This window comes from Mesoplodon densirostris, chromosome 8 (assembly GCF_025265405.1).
Source record: "Mesoplodon densirostris isolate mMesDen1 chromosome 8, mMesDen1 primary haplotype, whole genome shotgun sequence".
Taxonomy (NCBI): Eukaryota; Metazoa; Chordata; class Mammalia; order Artiodactyla; family Ziphiidae; genus Mesoplodon; species Mesoplodon densirostris.
Genome location: NC_082668.1, coordinates 8,835,071 through 8,853,695, shown reverse-complemented (window position 1 = coordinate 8,853,695; position 18,625 = coordinate 8,835,071). Strand labels below are relative to the sequence as shown.

Below are 18,625 nucleotides of genomic sequence, written 5' to 3'. Positions count from 1 at the left end.
GAGCCCGCGAGCCACAACTGCTGAAGCCCATTGCGCCTACAGCCCCTGCTCCGCAACAGGAGAGGCCGTCGCAGTGAGAAGCCCGCGCACTGCAGCGAGGAGTGGCCCCCGCTCGCTGCAGCTAGAGGAAGCCCGCACATGGCAACGAAGACGCAACGCAGTCAAAAATAAAATAAATAAATTAAAAAAAAAATCTCAGATGGGGTAGGTTGGGCTAGATTTTAGGCATTTGGGTTAGATATTTGTACAGTTAGAAACATTCTCAGCTTTTTTTTTTTTTTTTTTTTTTAAACAAGGATGTTTCCTCTCACTAGTCCTTTTTTTTTTTTTTTTTAATTTATTTATTTTTATTATTTTTGGTTGTGTTGGGTCTTCATTGCTGTGCCCGGGCTTTCTCTAGTTGCAGCCAGCGGAGGCTTCTCACTGCGGTGCCTCCTCCTGTTGCGGAGCACGGGCTCTAGGTGCACGGGCTCAGTAGTCGTGGCTCATGGGCTCTAGAGCACATGCTCAGTAGTTGTGGCACACGGCCTTAGTTGCTCCGCAGCATGTGGGATCTTCCCGGACCAGGGCTCGAACCCGTGTCCCCTGCATTGGCAGGCGGATTCTTAACCACTGGACCACTAGGGAAGTCCCCATTGTCGGCTTTTTTAACACTTTTATTAGAACTAATAAAAATTACTGTAAGTCAGTAATCTTGTAATCTTCATTTATTTAGGTTTTCTTTCATTTCTCTCAATAGTGTTTTTGTAGATTTTAGTACAGGAGTTTTGTACATTTTTCCCTAAATTTATTCCTAAGTGTATTAGGTCTTTTAATGCTGCTGTAAGTGGTACGTTTAAATTTCAATTTCCAATTGTTTGTTGCTAATATATAGAATTACAATTGATTTTTCTATATTAATGTTGAACCCCACAACCTTGCTTAAGTCACTTATTAGGTCTAGTAAATTTTTTTTATAGATCCCTTTATAGAATTTTCTACATAGGAATCATGTCATCTGTGAACAGAGACAATTTTACTTCTTCCTTTATAACTTTCATATCTTTTCCCCCCTTATTTTTTTCTGCATTGGTTAGGAAATCCAAACATTCTTCCTTTGTTCCTAATCGTGGGGTAATAGCATTTAATTTATTTCTTTTTGATTTTAAAATTTCCTTTCTCCTTACCCTCTCCTATTCTTGTGTTGTGTTTATTTGCTTTCATGTTCTTTCTGAGTTGATCTTAATTTCTGAAGTAATTATCCTTTTTCTTCCATTCCCAGTTTTTCCCTAGTTATATTATTTCATTTCTGATATATATATAATTTTCTTTTATATCTTATAAAAGTTTTCTTCATATCTTTGACCTCTTTTCAAATAATTTTTTCTTATAATAGTGAATGGGATTTTACTTTGATTCTTTTCTGTGGTTTATCTTTACTGAAATTAGTTTTCCTAAATATTTACAAAGGAGGATAGTTTTTCTAATTTCCCTGTTCTCTAGAACTTCCTCTTTTATTGTGTTTGTGGAGTTTTAAACAAAATGATGTCTTATGTTCTGAGATCTTCTGGCTCTGTTTCCTTTCTCACTTTTATTTCAGCCTTCTTTTTCCCTCATTTCTGCCACCTTAATTTGGATTCTGTGCCCAGCATTTTCTCCTCAGTGTAGTGCTTTGACCTAGAAGGGGGTGTCGGCTGGTTCGTTTAAGAGTTGTTGAGGCTCCAGCTGCTTTGCTTCAGACTGGTCTTTGTGTCTCGTAGTGGTGTATCTTCACCTGACCATGTTTTGGGAATCTGGGAGATACTTTGTCACCTGGTTTTGTTGTCCATATATTTTGCTAACATAGTTGCTTTGCGTGTTTTTATGAATGTATTTGGTGGAAATCCAGTAACTGGGTTGCCTCCATCTTATTTTACAATCTTTTTCGTTTCCTAATGGCAGTACTTAAGAAGTAATTAACTGTTTTTTCCTTGCAAAATATTTAATTTGGACATGGTTCAGACCTTCAGTTTGATTAAAAGAAAAAAAAAAGCCACCCACACATACTATTCAGAAAAGATTTATCACATTAGTAACTATTGGTTCTCTTCTTTTTAGTGACTCAATGGAAACAGAAGAAAAGACAGGTAGTGTACTTGTAGGAAAGACACCAGAAGCGGTAAGTGTGCTTTTTGAAGTTGAGGTTGCCATTTAAACACATATTTCCACACTATATTGTAAACTATTTAAAAGTATTTCATATCTGCTTTTATGGAGGTTTATTATTAAGTTTGATACCAAAGTTATTTTATAAAAATGGATTTTCTGTAAAAAGTAAAATTTTAAAGATTCATCCCAGGGAATTCCCTGGTAGTCCAGTGGTTAGGACTCAGCGCTTTCACTGCTGACAGGGCCTGGGTTCAATCCTTGGTCAGGGGACTAAGATCCCACAAGCCACACAGCATGGTCAAAAAAGAAAAAAGATCAATCCCAGAAAGCACTTGACTTAGAAGAAGTCAAATCCTCAGATCCTTATCAAAGAATGAACTCTGTCCAGAATAACTGAATTACCTGTCACAGGGTGAGAAAAAAAAGTATGGCTTCTAACAAATAAATGGCAACTTATCATAGAGGGGGAGGGGGTAGTTTAGTTGTCTTTATTTTTAGTATTCATGGTGTGTGGAGAGTGGGGCAAGGATTAGAGCAGTGGTCTGTTGGATGTAACTGTTTCCTCTATCAGGATTTTTGGTTTCTGGTTATCAGGTATATAAATTTCAACTCTTGTTCACATGGTTGGAGAGTTGTGTTGATGGCTTGGTAGTTCATGAGATCATATATATGTGTTGGTTAAAGGTGCTTTTTCTCAATTTGGAGGAGGGAGTTTCTCACCTAAACTATAAGTTGGCTGTGTATAAAATAGTTCTCCTTGCATATCACCAGTAATTAGTTACTCTTTTACAGTTTTTTTTAATATTAAAATATTTTATATTGGAAGCGAGTTTGGAATGAATTGCATTCTTCCATCAAGCTGGTATCATATCTCAATGGCATCTAATAAAGAAATAAATTACTTTCTCTCAAATAAATGATACATGAGTTTTCTAGATCCTACTGTTAAAATATGGGTTTTGTTGTGTGTATGACTGTGAATTTCACTGGTTTAGGGCTGTTAAAGTTAGCTTACTGGATTTCAGTAATACAATAATTTTCATTCTTGTTTGTTCGGCAGAGTCCAGAGCCCAAGGACCAGACTTTGAAAATGATTAAAATTCTAAGTGGTGAAATGGCTATTGAGTTACATCTGCAGTTTTTAATACGAAACAATAACACAGATCTCATGATTCTAAAAAACACAAAGGTAGGAAACTCATCTGTAATGGAGGCTTTTTTCTTATATTTATTTCTTTGTTGAATAAGTACTTATATTTATTTCTTATTGAATAATTTGTTGCATTTTATTCCTGATCAAGGAAATAAGTATTTTTAAGAAAATAACAATGGGAGAAATGCTTGATCTTGTTGAAGAAGAAAGGGAATTAATATTGATTGAGCTCCTGTTTTTTGTGTTAGTCTCTCATTGGGAAGTTTAGTGGCTTTTTTTTTTTTAAGTTAGCTTTTATTTGAATGTATACATGTGGCTTTTGGACAAATACCACAATCAGAACATGAATACAGGTTATTTGTGTGTTTGTTTTTTCCCACTGAGCTGCAAACTCCTTGAGAATAGGGGTTCTCACCTTGATATTGTAACCTTTGTTGAGATATTGATCCTAACAATTATTAATTTTAATTTTCGAACAGATAATCTATTCATCTGGTTCAAAAAATGTTTTAATATAAAAAGATACATAGTACAAAAAATCTTCCTGCCTTGCCTGTGTTATTTACCCAGTATCCTTTCCCAAAGTCATTTATTCATTTTTTATTATCATATACTATTCCATTACTAAGCAGTTGTTTGATTGAGGCATATGTAATCATGCTTCTCCAGACTTTCAAAATAATTTTTACAGATGGCAAAAAGAATAATGTAATTTGCATTTATGACAATTTTCTGATGTTTGTCTTTATAACGCAGTCTCATTAAAAATAAACAAAATAACTTTGGTGCTTGCCAGAGTTACAGTGCCAGAAGAGGTGCAGCATTGCTCCTCAGGTTACCCCAATACTTTGGAGACCTTGAGCAAGATACTGAAGAGAAATGACGAACTATTCAGAAACCAAAAATTAGAAAATCTGCTGCGTAAATTCCTGCCTAAAATCTACTACTGACCTCAAGTTAAGACCACAAATAAAACTTTGTTTGACTTGCTTGTTTTTTATAAGCTAGCTATTTAATGTTTATAAAAGAAATATCCAAGATTCATATGTTAAACACCAGTTCAGTTTATTCATGTTTTCACCACAAAACAGGGCCTCTTACTGTGTGTTCACGTGCAAGCTTGCGTTTGTATGAATACTTTGCTAATAATAAAAATCTGTATTTGTTTTTGTAGGATGCAGTAAGGAACTCTGTGTGTCACACAGCAACTGTTATAGCAAACTCTTTTATGCACTGTGGGACTACCAGTGACCAGTTTCTTAGGTAAATATGCTTGTAGGTTCCCACTTTGGTTTAAAATTGTCTTTGACAGAGACTCTGTTGACATTGTCACATGGATGTGGGGAACTTTCCCTGCCTGATAGTCCTGAATTTTAAATTCTAATTTTCTATTTTATAAATTTTTTTAATTGCATATGCCTGCTTGTTTTGAAGTAAAATTAATTTTCTTTATTAGTTTCCTTGAATATAGGTTTTTGAATGAAATACGTTAAGCTTAGAAATTTGATACAATTTTGCTTTTGTTCATAGTGGAATTACATGTCATTCATTTTTTTAAAGTCCTCAAAATATTAAGAACAACTTAGGAGGTAAAACGGAATCATCAGTAACTTGAGATCCATAAAGTAAAATGATTTGTAACAGTTCAAGGTGAACATTTTAATGCTTTGATGTTAGTGTTATAAAAAGCTTTATGGAATTCATTTCAGTTGTGTTGCTGAATTTCCTTTTCTTACAGAGATAACTTGGAATGGTTAGCCAGAGCCACTAACTGGGCAAAATTTACAGCCACGGCCAGTTTGGGTGTAATTCATAAGGTAATATATACCAATCACTGTGAGCAGGCATCAGAACAGAAGCAATTTTCCTGGAGTTAAGAAAAAAACTAAAGTTTACTATAATTCATTGACAGGTACATTTTGTTAAATTGGGTCAGTCCTCATACAGGGAAGGATAAAGTAAAGAAGAAATGTGTTTGTTTTTTTTACAAAAAGTGGAAATCTTTTTCCTGTGAAGACTAGCTTAGACATTTCTCAAAATGAATTGAAATAAGTTATTTGCATTGTCTAAGATGAATTTGGGGAACTGTTATAAAACAAGGAGGGGGTGGGAATTGCAGCATTTGTTTCTAACCAGGATGTGACTGGGTCATTTAAAGGCTGTCTTCTTGTGTGAGTGATAAAGTTGCTTAGGAGAGAGCCCCACTTCCCCCTTCACTCCAGAGAAAAAGCAAAAATCATAGAAAATGTTACATCTTCTTTTCTCTAACCTTCTTTACTGACACCTTTGTGGTGGCTCAAATTTACAGGGTCATGAGAAGGAAGCATTACAGTTAATGGCAACATATCTTCCCAAGGACACCTCTCCAGGATCAGCCTATCAGGAAGGTGGAGGTCTCTATGCACTAGGTCTCATTCATGCCAATCATGGTGGTGATATAATTGACTATCTGCTTAACCAGCTTAAGAATGCCAGCAATGATGTAAGTATTAGAATGGAAAAATAAATTCCCATTACTTAGGAGTCCAGGGAAACATTATATCTGCCAAATTATTTTAGTGAATAGAAATTTTGTAGGATTCTCAAACCAGTACTGTACTCATTGAATCTTTTCTTTCTTTCTTTATTTGGTTGTGTGGGTCTTAGTTGTGGCAGGTGGGCTCCTTAGTTGTGGCTCGAGGACTCCTTAGTTATGGCTGGCCAGCTCCTTAGTTGCAGCACATGGGCTCCTTAGTTGGGGCATGCATGTGGGATCTAGTTCCCTGACCAGGGATCGAACCCAGGCCCCCTGCATTGGGAGCATGGAGTCTTAACCACTACACCACCAGGGAAGTCCCTAGAATCTTTTCTTTTGAAGGTAATTTCCTCTCCTTCTCTATAAGCTAAAATTGTGCTTCTCAGTCCTTAAACCTTGTGTGAGGAGCAAAATAAAGTACCAGATATTTATATTGATAAAATATGTGTTGTATTCCCACACTTCAGGGTCTTGTTATGTTATATAAATGACCTTAGTGATCGTTTAGCCTAATTCTATTATTTTTCAGGAAACTAAAGCCCAAAGAAATTGCATGTACTCTTTTGGGAATCAGAATTCTTGCTTGTTTGATCTTTGATGATTTTTTAAATGTAACTCTTTTGGAAAAACTTACTAAGCAGCCCTGTTCTTTTTTTAAGGAACCTTGACGCATAGGATTTTAGACTTTAACTTTTATGTTAGTCTCTTTTAGAAGGCTATTGGGAGAGTAGCTAAGTGAGCCAGAAAATTCTGTCCTACTTCAGTGAAAAGACTGAGGCCAGTAGGAAGGTCTTTCTCAGCTAATAAACCCCCTATCCACAAATCATATAGTTTATACATATCTCCACCTCATTTCCTCTGTTGGTCTCAGGTAAAAATTTTCTTGTCAGATAAAACTTCTTGGTTATCAGCAATAAAACCCTCTGCTTAAACAAGGAGTTTATTGGAAGTAGCTTATTTAATTAAAGGAAAAGCTGATGAACCAGTTCTCACAAAGGTTAAGTGCAGGGCAATTCTAGGAATCTAGATAACAGGAACTAATGGGATCATCTCTTCAGGGCACTACTGTCAGGATGAATGAACTTGAAATGTTTTAGGTCCTTGGGTCATTCCACCTAAGAAAGATTAAAATTCCAGAGGAGCATCTGACTGGCCTGTCTTGGGTCACAGGCCCACACTTCCGCTAGGGGAATATGGGAGCTTATTTTAAGTGATGGTTCCACCAAGACTCGAACCAGTGGGGAGGAATATTCCCCAAGCAGGAATGGGGTGCTGCCACCAATAAAAGGATTCTGTACATTCAAAAGTAACAGATCACCACAAAAGTGTTCTTCAAATAAAGACTAACTTTTGGTCTTGACACCATTTTCTCCCACTTTCTTCATAACCAGGAAGTTATGAAAAAACTTTTTTCTCCTCTGTCTTCAGTTTCCTTCTATGCTGCCTCTCTCAGTCCACAAGCATCTTCAGGTCTCACCTATCCTAAAAAAATCTTTCCTCACCATTTGCTTCTCCCTTTTAGTTGTTGTCATCTTTCTCCTCCCTTTCTCATGTAAATTTATTAAATGAGAGCTGTACTATCTCCACTTTCATTTTTTTCATTTCCTTCTCAACTCACTATTATTTTGCATCAGCAAGCAGCATTCTTTTGAAACTGAAATTGGTGAGGTTACCACTGGCCCTCTGTATCCTTTGATCATACTTTCTAGGCCAGCTGCTTTCCATGCTTAATATCACAACGTATTTTGAAATTAGAATGAAAGCTTGGATTTTAAGTGCAGTGTACCAAATAAATGGAGCCCATCCTTTTTCTCTAGATTGTTCGACATGGTGGTAGTCTGGGCCTTGGTTTGGCTGCCATGGGGACTGCACGCCAGGATGTGTATGATTTGCTAAAAACAAACCTTTATCAGGATGATGCTGTGACAGGTAAGTGATTCTTTCCAAAGGTGACAAACTCTAGGATTAATTAATGTAACTGTAATACTTGTTTTCTACCTATATTTTGTGGTCTCTTAAAATTAAATCTAATGGATTTCTCTATTTGTAGAGAATTCTTTTTAGGAAGTATAGGAATAGATTTCTCTATTTGCCTCATTTATCAAACTCATCTTATAAAAATATGTTTTGTGATATATAGGCTTTTTAAAATGGTATATCTTGTGTGTATGTCTATATAACTGACTTTTGCAAATAGAAGTTTATTAGAGTGATCTGCTTGTATCCTGGGGCTGTCTATACTGCTTGGTGATAATGTAGAAAAGTATTGCATAATGTCTCCTTTGAAATCACTGTAGGATTTGGTAGTATATCCTATCAAGATTTAAAAGGAAAATAGCTGTAAATATATGGATGTACTTCCACATAAACTATTCCTTATATCTGATGACTTGAAAAAATGCTCTCAGAAGCTAATGGTTGTTTTGATAGTTGATGCTAATAGTTAGCACTTCCAATAGGATATGTTTTATTTACTTTACATACATAACTCTTATTCTTTAATGTTTTGCTTTTCACTCACTAGGGGAAGCAGCTGGCCTGGCCCTAGGTTTGGTTATGTTGGGCTCTAAAAATGCCCAGGCTATTGAGGACATGGTTGGCTATGCACAGGAAACTCAACATGAGAAGATTCTACGTGGTCTTGCAGTTGGCATAGCATTAGTGATGTACGGGAGGATGGAAGAGGCTGATGCTCTCATTGAATCTCTCTGCCGTGATAAGGTGAGATCACATATTATTCATCCTTTTTTTCCCTGCATTTCCTCACCCTCTGGTTATTATATCCAGCATTTACAGAAACACTTAACCTTTACTGGAAATTATCTCTGTTCCTATCAGAACTCGTAGGGACATTTGTTGATAAAACTTCTCAAAAGATATATAAAGCCTAATAGAATTTAGGAAAGAAAAACACTGAGTAAAAGAGGTGAGCAGGGCTAATTCGAGAATTTTAAATTTAATCAAGACTTCAGTGATTTTTCAAATAAGCAGATTTAGAAAAGTTCTTTAGAAATACATAAGTTGATTTCCTTTAGAAATAATGTTTTGGGGATGATTTCATAATCTAATAAGATATAAAGTTTACTTCATTGTTTTTTCATCAGAAAACAGTGCCAATCTCTATACTTATTTATTTGGGTGAGATTTTTTTCCTTTGCCTTTTGTTTTGTTTTTACAATGGTATTGTATATGGTAGGTAGTCAATGGTAAACAGTACTGTCCTCTGTAATCTGATAAAAACATCCACTGCTATAGTTTATTCATAAAACTACTAATTATTTTGCTCACCTATCAGACTCCGTATCTCTTCCACTCAGTGCTCAGTGCCCAAGAATTAAGTGGTAAGGTAAAAGCAAGTTAGAATGTAGAATTAGAAGCAAGCTTCTTTGTTGTTTGACAAATGGAAGCTGAGAATCATAGGGCAGTGAGTGTTGGTATTGGGCTTGAGTTTATACTTCATAAAAAGTGTGAGGCAGTATAGGCATGTTGCACAGAATATTGGGAATTAGAAGCAGTTAACTACTACCATATTAGAGTCTTTTAATTCTCCATTTGTTTAGAGAACTGCCAACCACAAAATGGTCCTCCTTGAGTTCATTTCTTACCTAAAACCAACTCCCCTGATGGATGAAACTAAGCCTGTAGAAGTTACTATCTGAAATAAGTTGATGATTGACATTGAATTATTTCTTAGGATCCAATTCTTCGACGATCTGGAATGTATACTGTGGCCATGGCTTATTGTGGTTCAGGTAACAACAAAGCTATTCGCCGCCTGCTACACGTTGCTGTAAGTACTCTGACCTTTCTTGGATAGACGTGGAAGAGAAAGTTTGCAGACGGACACTAAATGTGCTGATGACTGCACACCCATACCATATAACTACCACCAGCGGCCCCAGGTTCAGATTCTCATTCATGGAGCACAGTCAACCGTAACCTAGCGCCAGGTTCACTTAGCTTTTCAGAAGGATACAGGAAAGGATAACAGTGTGTCTATTTGAATGAAAGTCCTTAAAGTCATTTAGGGGCAACTTCTGAAACTCTATTCCAAGGGGCACCCTCATTTATAAGGGACAAGACCATGTGAATGGATCCAGGAACTTGGACATGCACTAGAACACAGCAGGGAATGACACGGAGTCTTTGGCATCATTGAGCTTACAGTATTGTGGGGAATACAGATGCCAGAACAAATTAATACAAGTGTAATTAGAGTTACAACACAGAAAACTCAAACTGCATATCAGCTGCTCCCTTTAAGGAACATGATATGTCTTCCCGTCTGCAAATAAATTGTAAACCATTCGTCTAGGACTTCAACACACCTCAGGAGAATTGTTCCTGGGTAATTCATATTTATTGTTATGATTGTATGGAATTTTCCTCCCATTACATTTTCTGCCAGGTTATTATTGGTGTAAAACAAAAGCTATTGATTTTTTTAGATTTATTTTGTAAACTGGACACCTTATTAAACTCTTTTATTGTGTTTAAAAAAAAAAGACCATGTGAATGTGTGCAGCCACCCCAGGGTAGGGAAATCTAATGAACAATAGGAACGACTTCTTTTTACAGCCTGTGAAGTTAGCTTCCAGGTACCCCTAAGGGACATGCTCTGTGACAAGAGACACGTTGCACAGGAAAGCCAATGCCCATGTTTTCCAACAGGCTTTTTCCACTCAGAGTCACCCAATCCAGGTACAGTTTTTCAGTGATAAATAATGCCTGATAACACAGTGGATGTTCCATATGTCTTAACCCAGTAGGTTTCTACCATCTTGGTGCTGAGAGATGGTAGACCCAAGGTCATCTTCCCATACAGAAAGGGTTTAGAGCTATTATTATTTCTTTCTTCCTAGAGATATTCACATGACACAGTATTTATTAATAATTTATTATTTATCAGTGCAGCATGTGGTATGTTATAGATGGTTGTATTTTGCTTGAGTTTTGGACATATGGTTTTGAAAACAACATTGAAGGAATGGTGAGATTTTCAACGTGGCCCACAAAAGCTACGGTAGAGCTGAAATAGTCTTTAGAAGTAGCCCTGCATCTTAAACTTCACCAAACTATAAAAGGCTTCTAAGCCTTGAAATGAAATTCTCAGATGAATTTTTCTTAATTGGGGTAAGACATTCTAATAGAGGAATACAGTAGTCCCCCCTTACCCACGGGGTATATGTTCCAAGACCCCCAGGGGATGCCTGAAACCACGGATAGTACATATACTATGTTTTTTTATATACATACATACATACATAACCTGTAATAAAGTTTAACTTATAAATTAGGCACAGTAAGAGAATACCTGAATTGCAGCATCACTACTCCTGTGCTTTGCGGCCATTATTAGGTAAAATAAAGGTTATTTGAATATAAGCACTGCAATACCGCATCAATCTGATAACTGAGAGGGCTACTATGGATAGACTATACAACTTGGATACACCGAACAAAGGGATGATTTACATCCCAGGCGGGACAGAGTGGGATGGCGTGAGATTTCATTACAATACTCAGAATGACATGCAATTTAAAACTTATGAATTATTTATTTCTGGAATTTTCCATTTAATAAATATTCAGACCACAGTTGACTGTGGGTAACTGAAACTGCTGAAAGTGAAACCATGAATTAGGGAGGTGGCTATGGTAATATGCTAATGAGATCTAGTTTACATTTTAATGATGTGGGCCTCTCATAATCAATTTATTCTAGTAATGTAATGAATGTAGTACTAGGATGCATGTAGTATAATGTAATTATCCTTGAAATTTTTTCCTAGGTAAGTGATGTTAACGACGATGTCAGGAGGGCAGCAGTAGAATCACTTGGGTTCATTCTCTTCAGGTAATAATTTCTGACTTCTGATTCTATTTACATTCCATTTCTATTTGTAGTTAGTAATTAAACAGAAGCTAAATATCTGAGGAAGTATGTCTAGGTTCAGAGTGAGGACCATATAACAATAAAGTTAGTACTGTTCCTCTGAAACAGAGGCCAGTGTGTTTTGAGAGTCTGAGATGCTCTTTGAGAAGCAGTCGTCCTCTTCCCAGGTATATTGGTAATTAAAAAGGGATGCTGTCTGTCACACAGACTTGTAGAGTTCTTGGAGCTCTTTAGTGAGAGTGAAAGGTATTAGGCTTTGTTTAAATGCAAAAGAGTGAAACATTTGGAGATGCCCTTGGCATTGTAGTATGGTTGTGATTTAGAGGACACTCTGAAACCAATCTGCCAGGATTGAATCTTGGCCTTGTCATTGACTAGCTGAGTGACTTTGGGCTTGTTACTTAGCGTCTTTGAACTTCGCATTCCTAAGGGTATAGTAATAGTACCCAAGACTATTTTTTGACAGTTAAGTGAATTAATATGTCTAAAGCCCTTCGAACTGTATCTGGCACTAGTAAGTGCTATTCAAGTGTGTATGAGTAGTGGCAGTTGTAATAGTTAGTGGTGGTAGATGCAGTAGTACTTCTTACAGTAGTTCTTCTCTCCAATCTCATATACACTGTTTCTTTTCGCTAAGGTACTTTATCTTAAAATGCAACATAGGAACATTAAAAGTATTTCTTTCAGCTCGTTTCTGGGCACTGCTTATTAGAGTTTACTTGTGGTGAAATTACAGTAAAATAAGTTCTGAAGGTGCATGTAAGATGAGTTTCATGTACTTTTAATCTTTGGTATAGATATGTATATATATTTTTTCCAACAAGTATTTACTCAACATCCACTGTGAACTGGTTAGGGGACCTTCTCTAAGATGCAAGATAGGAAGTTAACCATTTACTGCAGGCACTAAATATTTTTTTCCTATTGTGGATAAAAATGTCGAATAAAAGAGCAAAGCACACATCCATATAGCATGTTAATAGGTTTCTCCTTACACCAGTCAGTTTTGTTGAATGAGGTTGTTCAACAAAATACTAATTTCCTTTACTGTATTATCTCTAACCCTCATTTGTCTAACTTGTTCACCAAGACACTACAGAACTTTCATTAAATCCTAAAGACGTAGTATTTATACAGATCTACTGGTCTGGTACCTCTAAAACAGATTATGTGGTTAATTGGTGATTACTGTTTTTAGTAAATTCATAGAAGTATCACGTGTTCATTGATTCCTTTTCTGAGATCTGATAAAACCTATTTGTGTTAAGCTAGTCCACATTTTTTCAAAAGATCTACAGCAGACTCCATAGTTTAAATTTCTTGAGTCCTATCTCGTTTTGAACGTTGGAATATTTAGCCACGTACAGTCCTTTTGTATCTTTGCCATTTTCTGTTTTTGCTCAGATTTGTCAACAGTGGTTCTACAATTATATTCACAAGTTCTGTTTCAGGGAAGTGATTCATTTAGCTTAGAGACTTGAACTCATTTAAGGCACCAGTCTCTTCACCTGTTTTGCATTTTGATCAGTCTTTACAACATTACTTTCTATCTTTCTGGTCTAAAAAGCATTCTCCTGAGACAAAAGATGGAAGCAAAATAGAAGTTGAATAGTCCTGTTTCCTTCCTGTCGTCTTTGGCATATCATTCTAGCCAACCTGTGATGCTAGCCTTTCCTTATTTTTGTTCTAGAGTTTAGACACAGTTGAAAGCCAAAAACAAATGGTTTTATTATTGCTATTCAGGGAGGGTTTTTTTTTAATTCTTACTGGAAAACTAGGTAATTTGTATATGGAAAATATATTCTTCTAGATGTACCCTTAGTAACTATTGGCCTGTATAAAGAATCCTACTCATGATGGTCTCTTCCTTTGTTTTATCTATTCATTGTCGGCTACTAACTGTTCCTGTTAGTCACTTTATATTTTATATAAATCAGCCACCTAAGAAGTTGAGCTTTCGTGAAAACTGTTTTTCTTCCATTTTTAACCTGACAGTGCTTTGCTCTCTAATTATCAAAATTCATTTCTGCCCTTGTATTTACTGTAGCTTACACATGTGCTCAATTCCCAGTTTCAGCAGCAGATGTCTTCCATGAGCTGCTTTTAGGCTTTGCTAAGATCTCTACTACCTAGGATACTCAGATCCAGCTAATGAGTTGGTTTTGTGCTCATTATTTCTAAGGGACCATTCAGAGTTCTGTTGCTGTTGTTTTCTTTTTTCTTCATAATATGATTCTTATAAGAAGTAGAAACTGGAAAAGACTTTAGAGGTAACTTTGTCTAAAACTTCATGGATGAAGAAAATTAAATGTAATCAACTTGTCTAAGGAGTTGCAGTTAAAACCAAGTTCTCTAATTTTAGACTGTTGTCAGTTCCCTGGAGTGATAATATTTAAAGGTGAAAAAAACCTTAGAAATAAAACAGTATTCCCATTTTTTTTAAAGAGAAGAAAATTGAATTCCAAAATCGTTAACAAAACTTCCTGTTGTCATAGAGCTGAATGGTAGAACAGAAATTCAAAACAGGTCTCAGGATAGACCAATGCTTTCTCTACCATGCCTTTCCTTCAGAGCGCCTTCTTTCTGAGTGGCTGTGATAGAACATTTTTAATCTCAAATTTCCTTATTAAGTTTAATATTTGGAAAGTTTCTGTCCTGTATCCTAAGAATTAGTAAGTGTTTTCTGATGTGTCATTGGTTGCTTTCTTAGTGTGCTCCATTTTATCATTTCTTCCCTTTTAAATGTCACTTTTAAAATAACTACAGACATTTGGCCCCCTTGAATCATGTTTTAAGGATTTATTTCTTCTTAATTTTTAAAACTGCTTTTAAAGTGTACTTATTGGACACAAATACTGAAAACATATCAGTAAACACGTATTTGTACTTCAGCAACTAAGGTGAAATTGTCTTTGTAGGAAACTAAAAATTTTCATGTATATTGTCTCCTTTATTCTTAGGATAGTCCAGGGAGTTGTAGTATTTTCACTGTTTCTTTCTCCTGGTATTTGTGGGTTATATGTTCATAATCTATATGATAAGAATAGAAAATTAAATTGAAAAACATCCTTGCCAAGTTGAAGTGAACCTAGTGTATTTTTAACCCAGTAAATAGGTGATTCGTGGGTCCATTGTTATTAGTCTAGTCAGCAGATTTATTATCACAACTCTGTACAGTACTGTGCTTGGCATTGACTGAAAACTCAGTTGGAATTGAACAGCATCTGAATTATTTCATCTTCACATCGGAAAGGAAAATGAAGAAAGAGGCTAATAGAAGTATTAGTTTTTATATACTTGTTAAAATTAAGTTGCTATAATGGTGAACAAGTTGATGATCTGATATAGACCTTTCTTAAAATTAGATAATCTTTGATATCCGCGATCATCTTTGCTGTGACTTAAGCTTACAATATAACACTAAATATTTCTCAATTTATACATTAATTTACTTGCAGATATGGATGGATCTCACAAGATCAGAGGGAGATTCTTGGTGCAGATATTTTTTAGACCACAAAACATGGTTTCTTGAATAGAAATATGTTGCATCATCATAGATCCTTAGCATTTGAAGGAACCCTAGCAGTCAAATAGTTACCACCAAATGCATACATTACCTTTACAATATCTCCATTCACAATTTTATATCAATTTGATACATATTCTCTATGTGCTGTTTTCTGTTTCTCCTCAGTGTCTGGATGCTGTAACTTTCTTTAGTTTTGTTTTTTTAATTCTTCCTTCTATCTTCTATCTGCATCTTTGTTTTCCCCTCGCATTCAATTAACAATAAATATGGAATAGAGTGAAAAAAATTGTTTTCAAAATATTCTTCTAAATAGGTACAACCTATTCCTTTTCTTTGAAGGTAGGACTATAAAAGAGAGGCTCTTTGTTGCCATAGTGGTGGTTAACTTCAAGATTTGCTTTTAAATATAGATTTCCTTAAAATGTTTTAGAATAGAAATATCAGTTATGTATCAAAATGCTAAAAATTTTGTGCTGTATTGTACTTTTTCAGGAATAGTTTATATTGGAGTTGTATTTCTTTTTTCTAGAATCTTCTGGACATACTAGAATGATCTCTCATTAACTAGCTCTCAGCTAACTGTAAGCAAGGAATTTTTCTTCAGGAATTGAAGCTGAACAGCTTAAAGGTCTTATAGTTAATTCTGTGGGTATGCATATGTTTAAGCACATACACAAATTTGAAGTCAGTATAGAGCATGTGGGAAGATATTCCTTCTAATCTAGATTGTCTAGGGATAGAGCTTTGCCAGTGAGATTGCCATCTCTAGTATTTAAATTTTCTGAAACAATTTTATATGCCATCAGATACCTAAGACACAGTTTGGAATACTGTTGGAGTGATACCTGAAAACTTAATCTCTGACTTGGCAAGAATGTAAATCTTAACATATGCCAAACACTTCATATTAGAGACTGGAACCAAAATAGACAGGAATTTTTTTTTTTTTTTTTTTTTAGGAACGTAAATTATTTTGCCTCTTATTCGAGATAATCCATCCTTTTTTTTTTTTAACATCTTTATTGCAGTACAATTGCTTTACAGTGTTGTGTTAGTCTCTGCTGTATAACAAAGTGAATCAGCTATACATATACATATATCCCCATATATCCTCCCTCTTTTGTCTCCCTCCCACCCTCCCTATCCCACCCCTCTAGGTGGACACAAAACACCGAGCTGATCTCCCTGTGCTATGTGGCTGCTTCCCACTAGCTATCTATTTTACATTTGGTAGTGTACATATATGTCCATGCCACTCTCTCACTTCATCCCAGCTTACCCTTCCCCCTTCCTGTGTCCTCAAGTCCATTCTCTATGTCTGCGTCTTTATTCCTGTCCTGCCCCTAGGAGAGGAATTTTTTTTTTTTTTAGATTCCATATATATGTGTTAGCATATGGTATTTGTTTTTCTCTTTCTGACTTACTTCACTCTGCACGACAGTCTCTAGGTCCATCCACCTCACTACAAATAACTCAATTTTGTTTCCTTTTATGGCTGAGTAATATTCCATTGTATATATGTACCACATCTTCTTTATCCATTCATCTGTCGATGGACACTTAGGTTGCTTCCATGTCCTGGCTATTATAAATAGAGCTGCAATGAACACTGTGGTACATGACTCCTTTTGAATTATGGTTTTCTCAGGGTATATGCCCAGTAGTCAGATTGCTGGGTGGTATGGTAGTTCTACTTTTAGTTTTCTAAGGAAACTCCATACTGTTCTCCATAGTGGCTGTGTCAATTTACATTCTCACCAACAGTGCAAGAGGGTTCCCTTTTCTCCACATCCTCTCCAGCATTTATTGTTTGTAGTTTGTTTTGTTTTGTTTTGTTTTTTTGTGGTACGCGGGCCTCTCACTGTTGTGGCTGCTCCTGTTGTGGAGCACAGGCTCCGGACGCACAGGCTCAGCGGCCATGGCTCACGGGCCTAGCCGCTCCATGGCATATGGGATCTTCCCGGACCGGGGCACGAACCCGTGTCCTCTGCATCGGCAGGCGGACTCTCAACCACTGCGCCACCAGGGAAGCCCTGTAGTTTTTTTGATGATGGCCATTCTGACCGGTGTGAGGTGATACCTCACTGTAGTTTTGATTTGTATTTCTCTAATGATTAGTGATGTTAAGCATCCTTTCACGTGGAGATAATCCACCCTTAACACTGCTGAAGAAAGAGTTGTGGCAAAAATGCCTAAAGTTTTAATGATTTAGGTGTTAAATATGTACGGTATACTCTTTCTGGCAGATAACGTAGAGCCCATAAGGTCTGTAATAGAACCATGTTCTAGGAAAGGATTCTGCCATTTGAATTTTATATACCTGGTTCCCTTATGCTGAGTGAGCTTCTCCATAGCCAGCATATTTCTTGTGATAATTTTGTTAAACTGTGTTGCCTGGAAGGGATCAAGGATGGAGCAATAGGTTGAGGCATAAGAATGGGTCAACCTGAAAAGGAAAGGTTAAGACATGGGCTGTCTTCACTACAGATTCCCTCAGCCTAAATTTATTCACCATTTATGTGAGTAGCATAAAAATAAAATATCACAGGCTTCCCTGGTGGCGCAGTGGTTAAGAATCCGCCTGCCAACGCAGGGGACACGGGTTCGAGCCCTGGTCCAGGAAGATCCCACATGCCGCGGAGCAGCTAAGCCCATGCACCACAACTACTGAGCCTGCGCTCTGGAGCCCACAAGACACAACTACTGAGCCCACGTGCCACAACTACTGAAGCCCACATGCCTAGAGCCCGTGCTCCGCAACAAGAGAAGCCACTGCAGTGAGAAGCCTGCACACCGCGATGAGGAGTAGCCCCCTCTCGCCACAACTAGAGAAAGCCCGCGCGCAGCAACGAAGACCCAACACCGCCAAAAATAATTTAAAAATTAAAATATCAAAGTAAATAGAATTGGCTACCATTTACAGAGTACCCACATGAACTCATTCTCATAAGAAGCCTATGAAACGTAGATGAGGAAACTGAGAAATCAAGTATTTTTGTAAATTCAGTCAGTTAGTAAACGGCATAGATTGGATTTATTCCAGATCTAGTAGGGCAAAGTAAAGTAACAAAAGGATGAATAAAAAATTTTGTACCAGAAGTTCAACCAAGTCTTTGGGGAAGCTTAGCCAGCCGTGATCTCATTTATAAGATCATTAAAATGTAGGTTCCTGGATTAATAAGGTCCCATGCCTTATTGCATGCTCTTTGAGAAACATAATGCACAGGCTCTTTGAGAAACATAATGAGGTTTAGGTACCCAAGACTGGTTTCATTTGCTTTCTCCTCCTCCTCCAGTAGACCCACCTCTGCTGAGTAGATGCCTGGTGTGAGCCATCTAACAAACAGCTCTAGTTCTAAGACCGTGTCACTTTGTGTGATATACAACTACTCTCCCTACCCC

At 36.6% G+C, this 18,625-nt stretch overlaps 1 protein-coding gene across 1 annotated transcript in view; it reads left to right on the top strand.

Moving 5' to 3' along the window:
- PSMD1 (proteasome 26S subunit, non-ATPase 1) overlaps positions 1-18,625 on the top strand; it is a 106,167-nt gene that overhangs the window by 14,651 nt on the left and 72,891 nt on the right. The window contains exons 8-16 of the mRNA XM_060106299.1: positions 2,077-2,137; positions 3,188-3,316; positions 4,455-4,543; positions 5,019-5,097; positions 5,589-5,762; positions 7,613-7,724; positions 8,320-8,516; positions 9,490-9,585; positions 11,588-11,652. Of these exons, the coding sequence (XP_059962282.1) occupies positions 2,077-2,137; positions 3,188-3,316; positions 4,455-4,543; positions 5,019-5,097; positions 5,589-5,762; positions 7,613-7,724; positions 8,320-8,516; positions 9,490-9,585; positions 11,588-11,652 (1,002 nt within the window). The remainder of the gene's footprint in view (positions 1-2,076; positions 2,138-3,187; positions 3,317-4,454; positions 4,544-5,018; positions 5,098-5,588; positions 5,763-7,612; positions 7,725-8,319; positions 8,517-9,489; positions 9,586-11,587; positions 11,653-18,625) is intronic.